The 24300-nt window shown below is 44.8% G+C and overlaps 1 protein-coding gene across 1 annotated transcript in view; it reads left to right on the forward strand.

Moving 5' to 3' along the window:
- The window catches only part of Kazn (kazrin, periplakin interacting protein), a 979201-nt gene that overhangs the window by 219763 nt on the left and 735138 nt on the right, over positions 1–24300 (forward strand). Inside the window, exon 2 of the mRNA XM_032895070.1 lies at positions 22055–22212. Within this exon, the coding sequence (XP_032750961.1) occupies positions 22055–22212 (158 nt within the window). The remainder of the gene's footprint in view (positions 1–22054; positions 22213–24300) is intronic.

Here is a 24300-nt window from a genome sequence, read left to right on the forward strand (position 1 = left end):
ATGAACGAGCATTAGTGAACTCTTGTAACCAAATACCATGACTTTTAAAAACACTTGTGTGTGTGCGCATGTGTGTGTGTGCATGTGTGTGTGTGCATGTGTGTGTGCATGTGTGTGTGCATGTGTGTGTGCATGTGTGTGTGTGCATGTGTGTGTGTGCATGTGTGTGTGCATGTGTGTGCGTGTGTGCGTGTGTGTGTGCGTGTGTGCGTGTGCGTGTGTGTGCGTGTGTGTGTGTGCGTGTATGGGCATCTGTACATGTCTGTGCACACATATGTGTCTGAGGGTGACTTCCACTTTGGATCCTCAGACACTGTCCACCTTTTCTTTAAGATGTATTTTTATATTTCAATGATGTGTGCATGTGTATGTCTGCATATGGGTATGTGCATGTGTGAGTTCAGGAGCCTGGGGAGTCCAGAAGAGGGTGTTTGATCCTCTGGAGATGGAGTTAAAGACAGTTGGTTATGAGATGCCTGGAGTGGGTGCTAGAACTGAACGTGAGTCCTCTTCAAGGGCGGTATGCGCTCTTAATCATTAAACTGTCATCTAGTGACATTCTTTTTGTTGTTTGTTTTTGAGACAAGGTCTCACTATGTAGCCCTGGCCTAGAGCTTGCTGTATAGAGCAGACTGGTTTTAAACTCACAGAGACCTGCCTGCCACTGCCTCCTGGGTACTGGGATCAAGACAGGATCTCTCATTGGTGTGGACCTTGCCAAGCAGACTAAGTTGGCTGGCCAACTAACCCTAGCAATCCTCTTGTCTCTGCCTTCTCGGTGTGGAGATTATAAAAGTACACCATTATGCCTGAAATTATATGTTTAAACATGGCTTCTGTGGATCAAACTCAGATCCCTGGGCTTGCAAAGTAAGCACCTTACTGACTGAGGCATCTCCCGGCTTACCACAGTTTTCATAAAAGATTTATGGAAGGGCTAGGTCCTGGCTTAGGATGGGAAGGCATCATTTTGCAAGATGCAATTCACAGATTCGACAGAGGGAATCTGATCTCTTTCACCCTCAGAATATTATATCTTGAAAGGTCCTGGTCTAGAGGTTTCTGTGAGGTTCCAGAATGTGTGGAGGCCAGAGGCAGGAGCAATCGGGACAGCACATCCTGTCTCCTGAATCTTGCACATTCTCCAAGCATCGTTGCTGACTTTGTCTCGCCTTAAAGTCGCCAGATTTCAGGGCAGGGAGATGACTCCGTGGGTAAATGCTTTGCAAGCATGCAGACCCGAGCCTCAATTCCCAGAACCCATGTAAAAAGTTGGGTGCAGGCCACACATTTGCAACCCCAGAACTGGGAGACAAAGGTAGATGGATTCATGGAGTTTCCTGTGCAGCAAGCTAAGGCTGTAAACGCCACATTCAGTGAGAGACCCTGTGTCAACAATAAGTAAGTAAACAATGGATGAGTTAATAAATAAATAAATAAGGTAGAAACTGAAATGAAGAAGACACTCCATACATAACATTCATATGTGCATATGCACACAAACACACACAAGACACCATATTTCTTGTAAGATCATGCTTTCTTGTTTTCATTCGAAGAACTAGATGTTTCTAGAAGCCAAGGATTTACCAGAAGCTACGCCATAATCTTTGCTGGGCATAGCTCTCCTGTAACACCTGTTCTCTGCCACACCACTCTGCTTTGGTTAATGGTTTGCATAGCTGTCAACAGCTTAGCTCAAAACTCGTGCAAAGTGGTTCATGTAACATTAGACAAAGTGAAGTGTTCAGTCGGCCTCGTATCTCAGGGGGTAATTGAACTCTCCTCAATGGTAGAAGGCTTCCAGAAAGACAGAGCTGTCTGTGTGAACCGAACCGATTGCTCTTTTACATGGCCTACCACAAAGGGCCACATGCTTGTGGGATTCCCAACACTATTGCGTCTCTGAAATCTATACTTTGAGAGCTGTGGTTTGAATGTTTCCATTGAGTTCCCATCTGAGAAACAATTTTTACATCTTATGTGTCATTTGAGACGCATCAATTTGTATGTTAATTGTCCAGAGCCTGTGAAAAAATGGTTATCACATGTCAGGCATGCAGGAACCCCTTCTTGGAAACTGCAGAGGTGTAAATTCCTTTCCTTATCAGTGACTTCTCAGGCCACCAAAATGCACCCACAACCTTCTGCCCTCACTGGGTGACAAATCAAGGAGAATGTGGTAAAGCTGTTTAATGCCTATGTTTTTGATACTTACTGTGTTGGCCCCTGTTTATTTTTAATGCAACCAGTAAATAACTGTAATGTAGCTTACATGACACATTTTGGTAGGAGATCAGTAATCAGTAGGACATGCTGTGGGGATCCTGAAGTGACCAGCCTGGGCCCAGGTCTTGCTGAAGACCCCACTACATCATACTCTTTCCATGATGTAGATTACTATGTGGGAAAGATTTAAAAATGCAGACAGGAAGTCAATTAACCACTGGTAATAGTATCAAGTAGTGATGGGCCTGATAACATGTGTGTGTGTGTGTGTGTGTGTGTTGTTAATTATATTTGAATAAATCGTTTTGTTTTAAGAACACATGAGCAGCATGAAGTCTGGGTTACCCACTGAGGTCAAGCTTGTCATGTGATTTTGTTTCCCCACAGCACACCGACTTCTTTGATAATGCCATTTGCAATGTCAGTGTCATCTTTGTTACTAATTCTCTTTCCTCATTATAAAGGGGGAAAGAAAGACAAAGGGATGTGGGTGATCAATGTAACACAATTCTTATGGCTGCAATAATTCTTTCAAAAAGACACTAGATTGGTAGTTTAAAACCATGAACTTTTTTGAAGACATAATCTGTATGATTTAGTGTCCTGGAAAAACCACTTCTGAGCTATTCTCCTTGCTAAATTTTCTGAGAATAAGTCATAGAGTGTTTCCTTAGAAGCCATGAAAATGACCACTTTGATATTTTCATGTTGGCTTGTCCGGGATTGGCCATAATTCCCACCCTAATATCCTCAGTAATTTAAATCATCAGTTGACCCACAATTTATTGAGTTCTGAACTTTTGTGCTAGACACTCTGCATCCTGCCCAGTTGGACAGGCAGACAAAACAGGATGGATCCCTGTGGCTATAGAGAGAACTTCTAGTTTAGACAGCAAATCCATAGTGATTTCAGCCGACCTTGGTCCCTCTCGGTGTTAGCATGCACCAAGTGATCACATGCCATTTCTGGTTTTTAATTAGTTCCTTAAGGAGTTCATATAATGTGTTTTGATCACATTCAACCCTACCCCAATTCCTCCCAGATCTATTCTTCCTTCACCACCTACTCAACTTATTGTCCTGAAAAACAAAAACAAAAACAAAAACCTCAGCAAGATCAATCTGTGCTGCCCATGCACCATTGGATGTACGTCCTTCCACTGGACGTACCATTAAGGAGATGAACCCTTAAAGAAAACGGACTCTTCCTTTTCTAGCAGGTATCAGTTGCCCATGATTCCTGGGCCTATGAGGCAGATGTCTCCTTTAAGATTGACCATCCCAATCTCTTATTCTCTGCACCTTCACCAGTTTGCGACCTCTACTATAGCCACCATACACTACAAAGACAAGCCTTCCTGATGAGGGCTGAACACGCACTCATCTATGGATATAAGGATAAGTCATTAGGAATCAGTCTAATACTCTGTCTATTTAGCAGAATAATACAAGTAAGTTCTCCCTTATGATCTATCTAGCTGCATGTGCTTGACTCCTATATCAGGGCTGTATATGGGTTCAACTTGTGCAACAGGACCTAAATCCAAGCAGGAAGTGGTTGGTTACTCCCACGACGTCTGTGCCACTGTTACAGCGTGAACCGTCATTTCAGGCCAGTTGCTGTGGCTCACAAGGCTCAGAGCTGGATAAGACAGACGATTACTTTTCTCCTCTGGGAGTGTGCAGAGCGATTTCCATACTATGATGCTAGCTGGTAGAGATGAAGCTTCCGTGTCAACACCGGCTTGATTTCTTTGTGCTCTGTGACTCACGAATGTCATATCTTCAGCAATAGATGTCTCAACTGTCAATTTCTGGTGGGAAAGGGAAGACATTGGCAATCGCCTGCAATAGTTGGGGCTCTATGGGGCCTTGCTGATCAACAGCTCTAAGGGAGATAGCCCATTCCTGCCACTGAGCTTTATGTTTATTGACTTGTAATGTCTAGTAGGAGCATCATTACCCCATTACATGGTAACTCCGTTTAAGCTCTTTTTATATGTGAGAATATATGTTTCTTAGGAAGCTTCCGTATGACTTTTTAAAAATGTCTTTAGAGTTATTTATCCTTCCACACATTCCCGCCTCAACCATGGCCTCCCATCCCTCCATTTACCCATCCTGTACCATTTTTAACTTTTGATCCTTTTCACCACATGCTCTCTACCATTCCTTGAAATCCTCTCCCCTTTACTAATTTCTTGACCTCTATGGACATTCCAAATGGGCCGTGTATATATGAAAATTCAAAGCTAGCACCCACAAATTAGAACATTCAGAATAGTTGTTTCCAGTCCTGTAAATCTTATAATTCCCCTTTTCGTAACGTCTGAGTAATATTCCACTGTGTAAATAATCCACGTTTTCTATATCCACACATCAGTTTAGGGACATCTACGTTGTTTCCATTCTATGACTACTGTGAATAGAGAAGCAATGGATGCAGATAAGCAGGATTCTCTATAGCAGGACAGAGTCTTTTGGGTGTAAGCTCTAGGGTGACATGGCTGGGTCATCTGCTAGATCTATTTCTAGTCTTTTGTTTGTTTTTGGTTTTGAGAAACAGCCACACTGGTTTGCACAGTGACTGCACCAGTTTGCACAGCCACCAGCAGTGCCTACAAGTTCCCTTTCCTCACATGCAGAGCACTTACTGTTGTCTCTGTTTTGTTGACTTTGTTTTTGTTGCTTAAACCTTAGCCATTCTGATCGGGGTGAGACGCAATCTCCAAGTAGTTCAAATTTGAATTTCCCTGATGGCTAAGGATGCTGAGCATTTAAAAAAAAATGTTCCTCAGCCATTTGTATTTCATATTTTGAGAACTCATCGCTTGGTTTCATGCCCTGTTTTTAATTGGGCTGTTGGTTTTCTTAAGATTTAGTTTTTGAATTATTTATACATTCTAGAGACTAACTCTCTTCCAGGCGTCTGTCTGGCGAAGGTTTTCCCAGTGCTTTAAACTGCCTCTTTACTCAATGGTGTCTTCTGCTATACAGAGAAGTCTTTTGGGTTCAAGGGGTTCCAGTAATGAATTGTTGAGTAATCACTGCCTGCACTATTGATTGAGTTCTGGCATATCTCACACTTTCCCCTTTATCAGACTCAGGGATCGGGTTTTATTGAGGTTCTTTATCCATTTGGAATTGAGTTTTTTTTCCCTTCATGGAGAAATATAAAGATTAAGCTCCATTCTTGTTCTAAGTAGCCATTCGGTTTGACCAACACCATTTATTGAAGATGCTGTCTTTGCTTTGGCTTTCTTTGTCAAAAATCCGGTGGTTGTAGGATTGTGGGCTTCTGTGGGTCCTCAGTTCTATTTCATTGGTCAATGTGCCTGGTTTTATGCCAGTGCCATGCTGCTGTTGTGACTATAGCTCTGTGAATATCAACATACAGGGGACATATCTCAACATAATAAAGGCCATATGCAGAAAACTCATAGCCAACGTTTCTCTAAACTGACAGAAACTCAAAGCATTTCCACTACAATCAGGAACAATCCTGAGAGTTCATTCAGAGCCTGACAGCTCGTTCGGTACCCTCATTTATTATATCTCTGTTCCCATGGAGGGTATATGCTTATCTTTTAAACATATGTTTTAATAATGTGTGTGCAATAGTGTGTGTGTGTGTGTGTGTGTGTGTGTGTGTGTGTGTGTGTGTGTGTGTGTGTGTTTTATACATGTGTAGGTGCCTGAAAAAGCCAGAAGAGCGAATTGGATCCCTGGGAATACAGGCAGTTGTAGGGTACCTTCCGTGAGTGATTGGCACTAAATTCAGTTCTTCTGCAAGAAGAGCGAGTGTTCTTCCTCGTCCAGTCATCTCCCCAGCTCCTGGATTATCTCTAGCAGATGGGTGGCTGTTCAGTTACCCCATGTTCATAAGCTGTGGCTTGTTTTCTTTTCCCTCTGAGTTCATTCTTTTTTTAAAGAGAAGATTATGTCTGATGATAAATAAAAGTCTACATCCCTCCCTGCTCTCTCAGTGGAAATAATTCCTTACTGATAAGAGGCCTTATCTCTGCGGCTCACTGGAATCTCAGTGGTTGGGTTATGAATGGTCCTTCAAGCCCACAAGTGCTGAAATCATGTCCCTGGTGGGCGGGATCATCCTTCTTTACTCTGGCAAAAGACCAAGAAAGCATAAGCAGAATTAAATGCTTCTTAAACATAAGTCTTATAGGAATGTAGTTATATAGAAGATGGTTTTTGTCAGGCTGTTGGCACCACATCAACACTGAGGTTTTAAGAATGGAACTCCTTGCTGTATTTGTTATCTGTTACTAAGAAAGAAATTACACCCCAGTGGAGAGGCTTGAAACAATAATGACTATAGCAAATCTCCATGACATAGTGTCTTAGGGTGGGAATTCTAGGGCACTTTACTTAACTGGTCTAGTCCACTGTCTCATTAAAAGATGTCGTAATGATACTGCTGTTAGATGGTGTGTTCCCATGACCCTCGTGCTCATGTGCTCCCCTGATCCTCTGCTCATCTGTTCCCATGATCCTCTGCTCATCTGTTCCCATGATCCTCTGCTCACGTGTTCCCATGACCCCATGCTCATGTGCTCCCATGATCCTCTGCTCATCTGTTCCCACGATCCTCTGCTCATGTGCTCCCATGACCCCATGCTCATGTGCTCCCATGACCCCATGCTCATGTGTTCCCATGATTCCATGCTCATGTGGTTGTCAGGCCTATGCTGGCTTCAGTTCCTTGCTATGTGGGCCTTTCCCCAGATCTCCAGTCCTTGGGACAGGGCTGACTTCCTGCTGAGAGGGCACTCAGAGATAAAGCTAGGTGGGGCATGGTGATGTCTGACTCACTTAGCAGTGCCTAACATGCCTAGCATGTACATACATAGCCCAACACTCAATCCTCAGCACCACAGAGGCCCTGTGGTAGTGCACACCTGTAATCCCAGCACAAAAGAGGTAGAGGCAGCAGGGAGACCAAGAGTTCAAAGTCGTCCTTAGGTTCAAAGCAAGTTTGAAGCTAAAGGAAGCTATAGAAAAACAGAGATACTTGGAGAAAGCAATAGTAGGAGGGAAGGAGCAGGGAGAAGGAGAGAAAGAGAATAACTCTGTAAGCCTGTGAGACTCTAATGCCTTTGAACAGGTTACTCCTATCCGGGGCGGGAAAGACCTACGGAGGTATGGTAATACCAGAAGGTAGTACTCTGTGAAATCTATTTTGGAATCTGGTTATCATAATCTACCTTCTGCCCTCAGTGCTTTGAATGCAAACCATACTCCTTTACTGCCAAGAACTTCATACCCATCTATTCAGTATCCCATTAGCATCATTGAAAGTCTTGAATCTTGTATAAAATGAGGTCCATAGAAATTCATATACAGACACATATGTGCGTGTGTGCACACACACACACACACACACACACACACACACACACACACACACACAATCTCCCTGGCTACTGACTTGCAAAGTACTAAGGCTCTGAATCTAAATAGGAGAGAACTAAAGAGAAATGTTATCAACCCCTGCAAGCAGAAGGGGATGTAGGGCAAATGCTAGAAGCATCCATTCATAAGGAAGAATATTCAAAGCACATAGAAGTTAGTAGACCAGGTAAATTCCAAATCACCTCTACCACAGTTCAATGGTTCCTTAATTAGGAGTGAGAATAACTCCTTGTGAACTGGATTTATGTCTGAGCTCTTGGCTATGCCTTTAAAGTCACTCACTGTGCTTACTATATAATGGTGTCTTGTGTTTGTAGCTGCCCAGTGTCCTTGGTCTGCCCTTGGCTTGGAGAGCTACAGGGATACAGAGACCAATTTCCCTCATGCTCTTTCCATTCCAACGTCTACTTAAAAACATGGTTTCCTTTTAGCCTGTCTGTATCCACTCATAGTCCAATATTAATACCAAGAACGAATCAGGTGACACCTTCAACAGTTCAGTCATAAACTTCTCCAGATAGACCAGGGGAGTATTAGGTAGGTTTTTCTACACCTCACATGACTACAGACCATGATTCTTTGACCTCCTGCCACAACACAGCACTCATCCCTTTTCTCTGCTTCCTTTAAATCATCCCCCGGTGTCCACCTCTGTGGGGACCATCAGGGCTTGTCAGGTACTCTAGGACATTTTTACAAAGTCGTTTGGTTTCTGACACCTAGGTCTTTTGTGACCACCCAGATGTCTCATAAGTGACTTCAAATCTAGTGACTTAAACCACGTGCCTCATCATCCCACCACCCTGCCAAAACTGTGATACCAGGGAAACAAGAATCATCAGAAGCCATTTTCAAGTATGACCACAATGTTCACCTTTCTCCGTCAGTGTGGTGACAATACAAAGTCTCAGATCCTCAGGGCTATGTACTAACAACCGCTTCTTACTAAAAATGACACGTAATTGTATATATTCATATATTGCATATGTTAAATAATATAAACTACACATTGTATATAAAAACATGTATTTGGTTTCTTTGAGACAGAGTCTTACTATGTTACTAGAGCAGGCTTTGAATCTTCTTGGCATGATCCTCCTGCCCCAGCCTCTTAGGTGACTGATTTAAAGGCCAGCCCTGTCATGCCTGACTAGCAGCCACTCCTTAACACCCCTAAGGTGACATGAACAGTAACTATACCGAAAGGTAATCACTGCCATCTCTCGTTCGTTGGCTTGCTTGTTTTCTTCCAGTCTCTAGCTTTCTAATTAACACATTTACACAGAAATCCCCCTAAGTTGCTTTTGGCCAGAGTGTTTTATTATAGCAACAGAAAGGAAACTAGAAACTTTTTCCATGTTTCGCGTGCATGTATGGGTATGTGTACGTTGGCATGTTAGTACACATGTGTGAGCATTTGGTGTGTGCATGTGGAGGCCCATGTTTAATGTCGGGAGTCATTCTAGAGCACTATTCCTACTTATTTCTTGAGCCAAGATCTCTCAGTCAAACCCACAGCTCACTGATATGACTCGTCTCTCTAGCTTGCTCTGGGGAGTCTCGTCTGTTCCTTCTCAGGCCGGAATTCCATCTCCACTCAGCTTATACAGAGATTTGAGGATCTTAGCGTTGCTCCTCACATTTGCATGGCAAATGCTTTCACCCGTGAACCGTCCTCCCAGCCCCTGTGGAATGACTGCAGTCTACATGTGAAATAGGCTTGAGTCGGGAGCCGGGAATGGAGTGTGGTGGACCTGTGTGAGAGTCATCTACTCCTTTAAGAAGTGGCAACCATTTAGCCCGTCTCTGCCTCAGTTGTCTCTTTTGTGCGCGTGGTTGTGATGTAGAGATTCAGAAAGGGCCGCCACAGGAACTTGATCATTGTGTGGTCTGGAGGAAACCATGGTAGTAATAAGGAAACGTACCTGAGCCTGGGAAGGCTGGAGGCATTGTTACTCCCCAGCCTGTGATAGCGCAGTTCTTTCTTCCGTCTTCATTTTACAGGTGAGAGGCTGAAGCCCGAGGTCTGCTCCAGAGGCTGCTGGCCAGGGAACAGTGAGTCCTACTGAGCCCTTTATGTGCGTGCGCATGCGCAGGTGTTCACCTTTATGGACACGGAGGTTGATAGCAGGTGTCTTCCGCAACTACTCTTCCCCTTAGGTTTTTTTTCTTGGATATTTTGTGTATTTAAATTTCAAATGCCATCTCCTTTCCCTCCTCTCCCATCCCCCCTCCTCCTGCTTCTATGAGGATGTTCCCACTCCCACCCACCCACTCCCACCTCAATGCCTGACATTCCCCTACAATGGAGAAACGAGCCTTCCCAGGACCAAGGGTTTTTCCTCCTATTGATGCTGGACAATGCCATCCTCTGCTACATATGTGTCCTGCCATGTGTTCTCATTGGTTGGTGATTTAGTCCCTGGGAGCTCTGGAGGTGTCTGGTTGGTTGATATTGTTGTTCTTCCTATGGGGTTGCAAACCCCTTCAGCTCCTTCAGTCTTTTCTCTAACCCCTCCATTGGGGTCCAGATTTTTAACCAAGGTTTTTTTTTAAAGATAAAAAATGTGTGTGTGTGTGTGTGTGTGTGTGTGCATAAATGTATGTGCATATATGTACAGAGGCCAGAAGAAGGTGTTAGATCCCCTGGAGCTAGAGTTATAAGCAGTTGTGAACCACCTGACTTGGCTTCTAGAAACAGAACCCAGATTCTCTGCAAGAGGAGTTTGTCCTCTTAACCTCTGGGCCGTCTCTCCAGCCCCTCTCCACTATACTTAAAATTAATAGAAATGAAACAAACAAACAAATAAACAAACAAACCAGGGTCTCTCACTGAATCTGAAACTCGTTGATTCTGGTAGCCTGGTTGGTTAGAAAGCCACAGAGATCCTTCTGTCTTCTAGGTTCTGAGGATATACATGATTACTAAGCCCCCCTTCTCTCTGTAGATTCCGGGCAACCAAACTCAGGCATGAGCGCTACTGAGTAATCTCCCCAGTGCCAAAGCCTGACTTCTAATCACCCTGCCACCCTATGTAGGTGGCTACATACCTTCGGGCAGAGTCTTTTAAATACAAAACCTGAAATGAAAAGCCGCAAGGCACCAACTGCCTCATGCTGCCTATAAATCTATTGTCCATAAATAGAGCTTACTTGAGATTCAACGTGGTTTCCTTCTGACCTTTGAAACACATTGAAAGTTGCAATAAAACAAAATGATCTTAAAATATTAACAGACCAGAAGTAATTAAATGGCATAGTCAGTCATTAAAATTGGGAACAAGGCTTCCGTGGGTAAACCCTTTCAGTTAGCCAAAAACAACAAGGTCTCCGGCTTGGCTAAAGCTCACAGGTCTACCACATCTTTACCAAGCTTGCAGCTCTCTTCCCTATCCCTGGAGGTTGGCGGGCCTGAAAAGTACCCCTGTTTAGAAAAGAAGAAAACCCCAACCAAATAAAAACCCCAACAAGAGAAACTGTAGAGCTTTGGTGGCGACACTCATACACACTCCCGCACTCAGTAAAAGCAGTTAAGGATAGGCCCTCAGTAGACCTTATTGCTCAGTGAGCCGGAGTATAGAGCTCAGTCAATTAAGAGGCTTGCAGTACATGCCTGGTGATCTGTGTTCAAATCCCCAACACCCATGTAAAACACTGAGTGTGGTGTCGTGCAGGAGAGGACAGAGACAGGGGGATCTGTAGATCTGGCCAGATAGTCTACCAAAATCAATGAGCTCCAGGTTCAGCGACAGCCCCTGTCTCAAAAGTGAAGAGTGATACAGGGGGACACCTAATCATCAACCTCTGGCCCCACATGTAAGCCAACACATGCATTTTCATGAACATGTACACATGCACATACCCCACCCCAGACATCGGATGAATGCAGCAGGTTCGCCCAATCCTGAAACTCTGTAAAGAGCCGGGACTTCAATGCTCCGGAGAAACCTGGTGTGAGTTGAGCAACAATCCACTGTTTGGCTGATCTCCGACCTTTACCTGGCCTCTTATCCCTGGAGCTGCTCAGTCAGGGGGAAGCAGTTTTCGGAACAAGGAGGACAGCATTTCTCCAGACTCGTGGCTGGAATGCTTGCCCTGAGATCACTCTTCATGCAGCCAGGTTTTACTCTGCCAAGGCTTGTGCTCCAGGGTTCGTGAGTCCCTGTTGAAATCAAGGAGGAGGGGCTCAGTCTTGGAGACAGTTCAACTCCAAACACAGTCATTTTCATGGGGGGGAGAGGCTCTCTGGGGGAAACAAAACGAGGGCAGGGAATTTGTAAGGATTCTTTCCACGGTGTTGATCTTTTAATGAGATAGGGCTCATGCACCCGTTTCCATATTAAATTCTTATAAAAGGATTGCGTCCCCCTTTCACGATGTCTGTCTTGATGACGTGTACACTTGTTAGTTCATTAGAGCATTAGAGGAGAGACAGCTCTGAACTCATGTCTCCTGCCCCTAATTAGTTTTAAGTGGTTTTGACAGCCCAAGAATATTTGTCACGGCCCAAAACTTTTCACGGCGATGGTTAATCTTGGTTGTCAGCTTGACACATCTTGTCGAAGAGAGGGCCTCGCTGAGGAACTGCCTCCATCAGATTGGCATGTGGGCGTGTCCGAGGGGGCACTTCCTTGATTGTTCATTGATATGGCAGGGCCCAGCTCACTGTAGGCAGAGATGTCCGTTGGTAGGCGGGCCTGGGTTGTATAAGACAACAGGCCGAGCAAGCCAGGAAGCAATGCTCCCCCATGGCCTCTTCATATCCTGTCTTGAGGTTCTACCCTGACTTCCCTTTATGATGGACTTGGCCAAGTTCTCTAGGACCCTGGGTTGCCCCTGTTTCTCAAGGGAACCGGGTCCTCTGGCCACAGTGTGCTCAAGTCAGATATGGATGACAGGACAGCCTTTTGCACCTGATGGCCTTTCTAGCTCTTCTGTTCCAGTGTGACATCTGCCTCCGCCCCCACTCTTGCTATTAAGCTCCCAAACCACAAGGATCTATTTAAAATACAATTCTATCCCCAGGCCTGGCCTCTTCTCCTTGACATGAACAAATGACTGGGAGCCTCCTGTCCCAATTCACCAGCATCTCTGGGAGGTTCCAAATCTCATTTACATGTGGATTTTGCCCTCGAGCTCCATAAGGCTGCTAAATTATCAATAGCCTATTTCCTTTACGGGTTGTAGTTTTGCAACACCCTTACACCCACCCCGTGATGTCCTCTGACAGTTCCTTCTGAAAAGAAAAGAACTACCTGTTCTCACCAGCGCTCTCTGCTCGGGATGGTCCCTCTCTCCTGCCTCTTGTTCGAAGTAAGCACTGTCTGCCCCAGCTGGTTTGAATCCTTGCCTCTCATGGTGATGTCTCTGCTCAGTACTTTGGTAGGGACCTGGCACTAGGATAGTTAGTGTCCCACACAGTAACACTCCGTAGCCACCACACAGTATCTGCAGACATGACTCATGACCTTGAGGCTTTTCTAGAAGATGCACGGATAGGTTCAAAGAATGGGAGGTAAACAAAAGAAGCAAAATAGAGTGTAGCATCCTCCTCCATGACTTTAATGTGGGGCGATGTGGGCAAGGGAGTTGGAGCTGCGCCACTGACTGCCCGTGTCCTGGGATGACTTATTTCTTGTGCTCTGTCTCCTCCTCTGTGGCGTGCAAGCCATTGGCCCACCATTGTCAGGTTTGTAAGGAGCGTCCTCATAACTTTAACTTCTCAAAGCTTATTTAATGGTGGTTCTCAAATGCTTTAACCTCCCTTTTAGCCAACCATCCATCGGAGGTAATGGAAAAAGAAAGGATATGAAGGGAAATGGACCTCTTTAGAAAGGTTCTTCGGAGTAACTCCCACCTGTGTTGTCTGGAAATCAGCAGTTCAGTCCACAGGTTAGCAGACAGCGGCAGCTCGATCCACTCTCAAACACTTCATGGATACAGCACCAGTCCAGTTCGGTAGAGTTGGGATGGCAGACATGAATCAGCAGCCATGGCATGAACTGGCAGAGACAGCCAGGTCTCAACCTCAGTCAGCATGAAAGTCATGAGTCAGCAGAAGGATCAGGCTCAACAAAAATGCCAGGAAAAGTCCTCAGCTATGCCTCTCTCAGGGAAGCGACGATCAGCAAAGGTGAGAGACCAACAAGCATTTAGCTACGCAAGAAAGCCAAGCTCTGCCTCCTCCCTATCTGTTTGAGTCCTTTCTATACTAACTCCAAACCATCATGTGTCCTCCACTGGTCTTGTCTCAGCACATGTCTTGCCTCAGCGTGTGTGTCTGTCTTAGCTGATATCACTCTGCCAATCAGCCTGAATCCATAGAAAAAGCCTTGGCACACCACCAGAAGTTTTTCAGTGGGTTTCTCTCTATGGTGTCTCAACAAATGTAGCTCTCTCCTTTTGAGTAACACAGACTACCCTAGCTTTGTCTACACTGGCTCTGGGGGCTGAACTGGTACCCTTGTGGTGGCAAGGCAAGCTTAAGCACCTTACTTAACATGCTGTTTTCCCATTCTGGAAGTAGCCTTTCAGTCCAGCAGGGAGAGTCAGAGGACAGCCCTTCACAGCCGTGTGATTGATTCTGTGGCTGTGGCCAAATTCTACCATCCATCAAACCTCTTCAATGAGAGGGAGCCAATGGGACCCAAGCATGGTCGGCTGTGTGAGGATGAGCTGTGTCAACGGTCAAGGGGCTTGGTGCGATGCTTGGCATTCAGAAAGTGCTTAGCATAGAGCGGCTGCCACTGCTGATAGTAGAAATACTAACTTCACTGAATGAGGGGTGGGAGACCTCACGAGACCACATGGAATACCTCAGGAACATTCTGGAAGCCTGGAGAAAGGCAAGGCAGGTGGACCAGTAGCGAGAATGAGATGTCTGCCATGAGACTTCTATATTGCTCTCACATTTAGCATGCTGGAAAAGCACTACATGTCCAATAGAAACATGATTTGGGGTTTTGATCTTTTCCAGGGACATACTATCTCTGGTGGTCAGTAAGTATGTTACCAAGAAAGGGACATCAGGATACTACATGGATAAATATGAAGTCAGGCGGAGTAGCTGGATTTGATGCATTTTCCACTTATGATGAACCTGTTAAGCTTTAACCCCATTATAAGTTGTGAAGCACATATATAAAGTAGGGTTCTCTGGGCACACAAGCCAAATCTAGCTTAAGATCAGTGAGTAAGCTGGGTGGTTGTGCGTGATGGGGAGGTAGATCAATTGGTCAAGTGCTGAGGTTCAGTCCTTAGAACCCATATCCAAAGCCAGGTGTGGTGACACGCACTTGTAATCCTAGAGCCAGGGAGACAGAGACAAGAGCATCCTGAAGTTGATTGCCCAGGCAATCTAGTCCAATCAGAAAAACCTCAGGTCAGTGAGTGACCCTTCAAAAACAAGGTGGTTGGCTCCTGAGGAATGGCATTGGAGGTTGACTGCAATCTCCTGAGGCATGTGCACACATATGAACCCACACATACACACACACACACACACACACACACACCAATAGAGTCCATCACTAAAGGCATCACTAGAGGCAGCTTGATCTTAAGATGCATGAAACTGAGGATAGGGAAGAGGGGGGCCTTGTCTGAGTCCACAATATCCTCTCCATTTCTCTTTCTTTCTGACCCTGCCTTTGTCTCTTTCTCTCCCTGGTTGCCTTTCCTTATGCAGAGCACACCCTAGAATGGCATTAGCAACGAGAGTTCTCTGTACTCGATGTGATCGTCGGATGTCTCAGGCCCTGTGGTGGACCACTTAGGTGGTCTGGGATAAGTGGAGTGAGTTGGTCAGGGACCATGATGGGCTGGTAGCCACAGGGCCATAAGAATAGGCATGCTGGCCCCACGGGTGTTAATTCATAATAGATTCTGATGGTCATACCTGGACTTGGCTGCCCAGGGGCTCATGGGAACTAGGCAATGGCCACTGTAACCACATTGGTAAGTATTGTCACAGAGAAGCTCTGGGCCAGGCCCTACTGTAAGTTGCACTAAGTTGCATTAATTACTTTAATATGCATGATCATGACATCATCATGGCTTTATCTCCAAGGAACAGGTAAGAAAAGTCATCCTCAGATAGGTCAATGCCCAGACCAGCATACAGAGGCAAGTTTAGAACTCAGAATGTCTGACCTCAAGGTTCAGGCTTCCAGGCCTCCTTCAGAGATGCAGTCTTCCATGCATGGTGAAAGACAGGGTCTCCCTTTAGGTTCTTTCTGACCTCAGGGTGGCTTCCCAAGACTGAGGCTATCTTTAGCCTCCATTGTGCAGATCTGAGCCTCAAGTCAGCGCACACTCTGCTCCTGCCTTTGTAATTCCTTTCACTCAGAGCCTGCTTCTGCTACTTGGCCACCAACTGCAGGAACCACAGCCACAGAAAGCAGCCATTTTCACAGCTAAACTAACTCTCTGGCAGATCTGTTCAATTAAAGAAAAGGTGTGGTAACCATGCTGGGTATGTGTGCATGCATGTGTGCATGCATGCGTGCGTGTGTGCGCCCGCAAGCATGGATGTCATGGGGCACACATAGAAGTCAGAAGACAGCTTACAAGAAAGAGTCACTTCTCTCCTCCCACCATTTGGGTACTCTAGTTAAACTCAGGTCCTTGCACCATTTCACAATAAGAGAAATCCTGATTATAAATGTTGCAGTGTACTCATATCTGACCTCGATCTTGCAATCCTCCTGCCTCACAAGGTTTTTTTTTTTCAAACTGCAGTAGGATGCACATAGACAAATTTCTTCTTTGAACCAAGTGAAGCACATAGTTCAGCAGTGTTTAGCTCATGCACTGTGCATATCCATCGCCACAATTCTTTCCTGAATATTTTTATCATCCCCAAAGGAAACCCTTTACTTAAGTACTAAACAGTTGTTCTCATTCTCCTGGCCCGACTTCCTGAAATCTGTCTTTTGGTTTCATTGTTTGTCCACCATGGACAGTTCCTGTACATAGGATCTTTTTTGCAGGGGGAGGGGGTGGTGGTGGTGGAGGGGGCAGTTGGTCTCTTTCACTAAGTTTAATGTTTCCAAGTTCATGCATGCGGTGGCATGTTATCAGTAGTTTATTCCTTTTGTATGAGTGAGTAATGTTCCTCTGAATAGATATACCACATTGTGTTTACCCACCCACAAATTCATGGGCAATGAATGAATAGCTTCCAGATTTGGCTATGTGAACCAGTGCAATTCAAGTGCACAAGCGTTTGTTCAAATACCCTTCTCCAGTTCCTTCAATTACATACCTAAGAGTACATTGCCCATTGATACAGAAATCCTATATTTATGCGTTGATCCACCATCAGACTGCAGCAACGTAATATGAAGGCTCTGACCTCTCTGCATCTTTATCTCTAGCAGAATGAGTTTTATTACAGCCACAGGAAGGGGAAAAAAAAGGTCTGAATTATGTAGGCTCCATTTATTTAATGGGATTCCATTAAAACAAGAACTAGGAATGGATGGTCATTTTCATCCAAAATACATCATAGCTTCTGAGATTTGTGAAAAGCAAAGATTGTTTAACACACGGGGATAAATTTGGTGATTAGGTTGTATCTATGGACCGTATAAATAACAAGATCATAAAGTCCACGGAGTTGCTGGTGTCTCTGCCCCGTGATATGATTCATCAGGCATATTTTCCTGTAAAAGTAGTACAATAGCCCATCTCAATGGCATCTGGACTCATCTGCATAAAACGAGCATTTGAGGTCATATCATTATTACATCATATTCCGTGCTCCATCTGACCTATAAAAGCAGAAATGGGGTGATTCTGGACACATTTTATGCCTCTCTTCTATTTTTTAAAATAACGCATAATGTTGAGACTTGGCAACTTTCCCCCTTCTCCCAAGCCATGAAAGTTCCATCATATCAGGAGCCTAAAAAGAAGCTCACTAATGTTTAGGAAGATTCAAACAACACTTCAGATAAGTAACCTGCTTAAGAAGTATGTTTCTGCAGATTTGTGGACGAATGTAACACACAATGGATTGGAGGTCATTACGTATTCAGTACAACCAACCAAGTGAACTGGGTTTTATGATCTCGTTTCCTAACCTCAGGTAGGGAGGAATCGTGTCTGTGGCTCTCCAGCCTCTAATCCATCATGTGCTCTAAGAACAGCTTTATTTAGTTGAGGGTTTTATAGGGCAAATGGGGAACAATGTGTACAACTTCCCAAATCTGTGATGACAAGGGAAGAGTAGGGGCAGAGTGGAGTGCCGAGACCTTTCTTTTTCATGCCTTTATTTGTTTTTATGTGCAGTGATTAACACCAGGGACATAGTGTGGTGATTTAAATGAGAATGGCCTCCACAGGCTCATATATTTGGGTGCTTGTCTCACAGTTTGTGGAACTGTTTGGGAAGGATTGGGAGCGTGGCCTTGTTGGAGGTGTCTTTGAGGTTTCAAAAAGCCCATGGCATTCCCGGTGAGCTTGATGTCTGGCTTCATGATGATGGATCAAGACGTGAACTCTATGCTAATGCTCTAGCTCTTGCTGTCATGCTTCCTGCCATAATGGTCATGGAATCTAGGTCTCTGGAACTGTGTGATTCCCAAGCTCAATGGTTTCTTTTGTAAGTTGTCTTGGTCATGGATTTCCCATGGCAATAGAAAAGTAACTAAGATAACTGAGATAACACTACTGCTGTCCCCATGAATTTGATAGCTTCTGATGTGTTTCATGAGTTGTCATGGCTGTATTTTCTAGAGTTACCTGTTGCTACATAACAGAGAACCTCCAAAGTAAGCTATATAAATTACTATGTAGTTATGAGTACTCTCGGTTTTCTGAGCTATAGATTGGGGTGTGGAGAGAGGTCCAGTCCAGTTCTGCTTTTCCAGGTCTGGGCTGCATCTTGGATGACTTGGATGAGGCAGGTGGATGAAACCTTTCAGGATTCCTTATCTCTATGCTGCGTCTTCTGTCATCAGAATGTCTTAGATGTTGGTTTTCTTAGATATATTTTTTCCTTCTTGATATGTATGAGTCCCTGTGTGACCTTATACCACATGTGTATGCCTACTTGTAGAGGCCTGAAGAGAGCAACTCCTGGAGCTGGAGTTACAGTTTTGAGCAGTTAGATGTGGGTGCTGGGAACTAAATTTGGGTCCTCTGCAAGATCAGCAAGTTCTCTTAATCACTGAGATTTCTCTAGTCCTATCAGATAGTTTTCTACTTACTGTTCTGGCACCTGGGATGGATGAATGGGTAGATGGCCAGATCAGTATATAGATGGTGGGTAAATGGATGAATGGATAAGTTGGTAGATAGATGAATGGATAGGTGGGTGAATGGATAAATGGATAGGTAGATAGATGGATGAGTGGGTATGTGAATAGATGGGTGGATGGATGATAGGTAGGTAGATGGATGACTGGACAGGTGGGTGGACGGATGAATGTACAGGACAGTAGATGGATGGATGGATAGGTGGATGGATGAATGGATAGATGGGTAGGTAGATGGATGGGGTGCATGGATGATAGACAGATAGATGGATATGTGAGGGGGTGAATGGATAGGTGGGTAGATAGACAGCTTCAGCAATCTGTGCATGCATGTTCTCTTGGAGATCTATGCTTTCTGATTGCTCAAGGGTCACATTAGTTACCTGTTGATGTGACGAAGTACCTGGCAAAATCATCATGAAGGAGGAATGTACCCTGGCTCCAGTGTAAGTCAACCATGGCGGGGAAGACACAGCAGCGAGAGCTTGAGATGGATGCTCACACGGCATCTACAGCCACGGGGCAGAGAGCGATGAACAGTGGTGCTCAGCTCATGCTTACCATTTTACCTAATCCAGGACCCAGCTCCTGGCATGGAACCACCCATGTTTAGGGAGGGCTTTCCCACCTTGATTAACCCAGGATAGAGCCTCCCTCACAGATGTGTCAAGAGGTCTCCTAGATGATTCTAGATCCCAGCAACTTGACAGTATCATCCATGACAAGGCTCTTCCGTGGCAGCTGGCTTCACACAGAGTGAACATGCCCAGAGACTCCAACCCTTTTTATGAGCTGGACATAGGAATCATAGAGAGAATTCCATCACTGGGGCTGTCACTCACAGGAAAGGGGTGTCTACGGTACAACTCATTAGAAGAAGCTGCAAATATATACATAAAGAATGCACATGTTCTAAAAAAATTTTTTGAACTATATTTATTGTGTGTATGTGGGGGAGAGGTGCACGTCAACTGAAGGTAAACAACAGGACTCACTCAGACTCCCTGCCCTTTCCAGGACCACAGACCCCTGCTGTCTGTAAACACATCAGGTTTCTTAGCTGTTGCAGCAAGAGAGCATTCATTCAGTGTCTCTCGCTGCCTTTGGCTGGAAGCCCTGTCTCCCAAGCGCTGCTGCTGTGTGTTAGAGTTTACTGATGATTTCCTAGACCGTCTCAGGATTCCGCTCATGTGACAGCTTACTGAGAATGCCTAGAAGCTGTTCTTTCTTGATGTAAAAAGTATAGATTTATCCAAAAAATTATGGACAATTCTATAAAGAAAGGGATTTGATTTTAAGGAGACGAATGCAATAATGTTTACTGAGCTCTGATATTCCACGTGTAGATAGAGTAGAAAACAGATTAAAAACTACCTCTGGGGGCTCGGGAGTGGATGGCTCAGCGCATGTGTTTGGCAGGCAAGCTTGAGGACGTGAAGTCAGGTCCCCAGCACCCACGTACAAAACCACCAGGCATGTGTGACATGTGCCTGTAATTGTAGCACTTGGGAGAGGAGACAGAGAGATCCTTGGAGCCTGATGGCCAGCTGGTCTCGCTGCAATGATGAAACCCAAATTCAGTGAGAGACCTTGTTCTTAAGAAAGGGAAGATGGAGAAACATAGGACAATATCAAATATTAAACTCCAGACTACACACTCATTCACATAGATGTATACACTCATGTATACAAACATGCATATACTCACACATGCACACACTCACACATGCATACACTCATACATGCACACACTCACATAGACTCACACACTCACACCTGCATACACTTACACAGGCATACATTCACACACACACTCACACATGCATGCACACACGGATACTCAAACACTCACACGTACATAAACTCAGACACATATCTACATATACATGCAAACACATGAACTCACACCCACTCACACACCCTTCTGCTCTTACTAAGTGCATCGGAGAGAAAGAGACAGCCAGAACAATAAAGTCAAATCTTTATCGTAATATGTCAGGTGACATCTGGTGTGGGAATGACAGAGAAATAACAGCCTATTCATGGCACTGGTTAGGAAACACGGCCACTGCCCCCTTCTTAAACTTCAGTGGCAGAAGCCATCCGTTTGGAGTGAAAAGAGGCATCTGCATTACCACAAGTGTAGATTTAGGGTAGGGCCACACCCAGGTGCCCCCTGATCTCTGGTTTGTAAATACTGATCACAGACAGACATCTACAGTTCATAACTAACTCTATCCTGTTATGCTTCCCCAGGACAACTGGGTGCTCCATGAATTAGGTTCCACATCTGGTGTTTTGCTGGTGAACGTGTCCTTAAAAACTCTATAGACTTGGGGTTATGTATTTGGATGGTGGTCCCCAGACACAATCCGCCTGTTAAATTGCTTGTTGAAGAAATTCAGGTTCTCGGCACTTACCTGGTTGATCTCTTGGGTGTACACCTTGCTTTTCCATTGAAAATGGTGAGTCTGTTTCTCACTGAAAGTTACCAGTTGTGGGACTGGGGAAATAGCTCAGTCAGTAAAGTGTTTGCTTTGCAACTATGAGGACCCCTGTTTAATCCCCAGAACTCTTAGGTCTTTAGGTTTCTTTCTGTGGCTATGATGAAATACCCGGGCAGAAAGCAACTTCAGGGAGAAGGGAGTTGACCCAGTTTAGAATTCCAGGTTACAGTCCACCATTGTGGGGGAAGTCAAGGCAGGAATGTCAAATGGTTATATCATATCCATAGTCAAGAACACTGAGAAATGAACGCATGTATGCTCAGTTGCTTGGTCACACTCTCACACAGTTCAGGACTTCCTGCCCATGGGTTTCACCCATGATGAGATGGGTCTATTCTACTCCCACCAATTAACTTAAGACGGCCCCCCATAGACCAATCCAATAGACTCTTTGTTGAGACTCTCTTCCTATGTGATTCCAGGTTATGTCAAGTTGAAAATTAAAGCTTACAGTCACACTAAGTTGAAAATAAAACGAACCCTGGATTTGGTGGTGTGCCCATGCAATCTCGCACTGGGTAGCGGGAAACACTAGGATGTATGCGTGCGTATGCATGTGGGCAGGCACACACACACGCACACGAGTTAACAGTATCATTTTATATTTCCTTCTTTGTCTTTCCACAGCCGTGCAGTCATTGCACACCCTAAATGACCAGATTTCCCATTTCATTGTCACCAAGTCGAAGGCACTGGAGGAAGACGATGACCCCTTTCTACCCACGGAGAAAGAGACACTGAAGAACTCGATGATACTGATGAGACATCTCTTAATGGATGCCCAGGTACAAAGATCAGTGGTGGGTGGTCCAGGGATGTCCGATATTTTGTCATTATGACATGGCAGTGTCACCTGAAAGGCTCACACTCGAGAACTGCACAGCCGAGTTACCGAAAGCAACGAAAATAATACAAGAGCTCTCTGATGCGAGCTTATGATTTTATGGTGGGTCTCGTTCATGGCTACTGTTGGACACAGGTTGGACAGGTCTTTAATGGATTTGGGATTGTATCTGGGCTTTCTTTCAATACTTTGTATCAGGGGTTGGGGAAGGATAAGCTATCTAAGGATGTTCAACTATCAAACCAACCACCCTTGCCAGAAACAACCATAAGAGACGCTCCCATATAGTAAGAACTGGGCTTTTCATTAGGTTTTACTGTTTCTTGTTTGTTTGTTTTTTTAAAAAGACAGAGTAATGGAGTTTAAAAGTAGTGTATGTATTGTCTTTGAGAACGGGGAGCACAGCTCCCATTAGTCCCGGGAAAGAGAAAGACTACATTTCCATACAAACTTGGCAGGCACCAAAACTGGCAAAGGTGTTGGTGTGGAGCGAAGCCTGGTCCAAAACCGAATTTGTGAGAAGCTGGTAAGTGTTTAGGGGTGTCTGAGGTGCCCTCTAGTCACCGAATCTGCATTTTAAAACAATGCCAGCAATGGATACGCTGCTGGGGGTTTGCCTATTGCTTGCTATTGTTGAGATGTTGTTTCTCGAGGTTTCTCCTCACAGGCTGTTTTATTGAAATACTTTAAAGTAATCTTTCTTCTCCTTCTGGCTTTGTTAGTGGGTCTCTCCAGATATGTTGATGGGCAAACACCAGGTGTTTTAAAAGCCGGATGGCATTTCTCTTTGGCTAAAGCAAACTGCTCTAGCATTTATTGTCATTTCTGTCTCTTGGGGATCTGGGAGTATTTTTAGGAAATCATCTCCGGTTTGGGGTATTCTGTATGAGGTGTCCCCGGAGTTTTTCCCCCTAAGCTTGCTCTCTGTTGAACAACTGAGGTCAGGATGGTGTTCCCTGCCTTCTGCTCTGGGTGGGAGAGCTTTGCACTGTGGTCTCTCTCTCTCTCGTTTCTGTTGGGATGTTGTTTTGTGTTTTATTTTCTTTGATCAATCTGGAAATCTGGGCTTCATCTCACCAGGACTGTAGCCGGCAGCCGCCTGTCCACATTCCTCACCTGTCAATGTTTGAAGCTGCCCCATGGGATCTGTGGGATCCGAGTGCCTCCAATTGAGGTGCCCCAAATTATGCAAAGCCATTCATTTGCACACTTATTCTCCCAGCCCCTCTTTTTTTTTTAAAGCAAGCAGCCATTCAGCCTCTCCTTCCTCCCTAAGCCTGTCTGGGGGAGAAGAGAAAGCTTCTAAAGCCACAACAGCCAATTGTAAGACTTGGGGGAAGAAAAAGGGAAAATTTAGAGCAATTTACTGAATAAAGAAAGCAAATTGTTCCTGAAAGCATAGCTTTGCTCAATGCCTGGACCCAATCCGATAGCTGATATCGCAGCCCAGGGAACTGTCTAAATGAATCCCCAAGGAGGATGTGTACGTTCTAGTTTTTGAAATCTCAGAGAATAAAAGCCTCTTCATTTCTCCTTCTCGTCTGAATTTACCGAGGCAGAGAACCGAACTTTAAAAGACCTTTAATGTCTGAGGGAAAACAGGCCCCATAATTGAGGGGCATGGAGGAGTGAGTCCACAATGGAGGGGTAGCTAGAGTTTATAACAACTCGACTATTATTATTATTACTAATATTATTATTTTGGTGTTTTCGAGGCAGGATCTCACTAGGTAGTGTTGACATTGTTTCTAGGCCCCACCTCACAGTTACCTGGCAACAGCCAGGTATGCCTGACTCACTCTAAAAGGAGCTGCTTGCCCCCTCCTCACCCTCTTTCTCTTTCTCTTGCTCTCTCTTTTCCCCCTCTGTCCCTTCTCTCCTCATGTCCTTCCCCTCCCCCTCCATGTGTCAAAAAAGTCCCCACTCTGCCTCTCTCTGTCTTTACTACCCCTTCAACTTCCCTCCCCATGCCCTAAATAAACTCTATTCTATAGACTAGACTAGACTAGAATGGAATAGAATAGGTTGG

Source organism: Rattus rattus, chromosome 1 (genome assembly GCF_011064425.1).
Source record: "Rattus rattus isolate New Zealand chromosome 1, Rrattus_CSIRO_v1, whole genome shotgun sequence".
NCBI classification, from domain to species: Eukaryota; Metazoa; Chordata; class Mammalia; order Rodentia; family Muridae; genus Rattus; species Rattus rattus.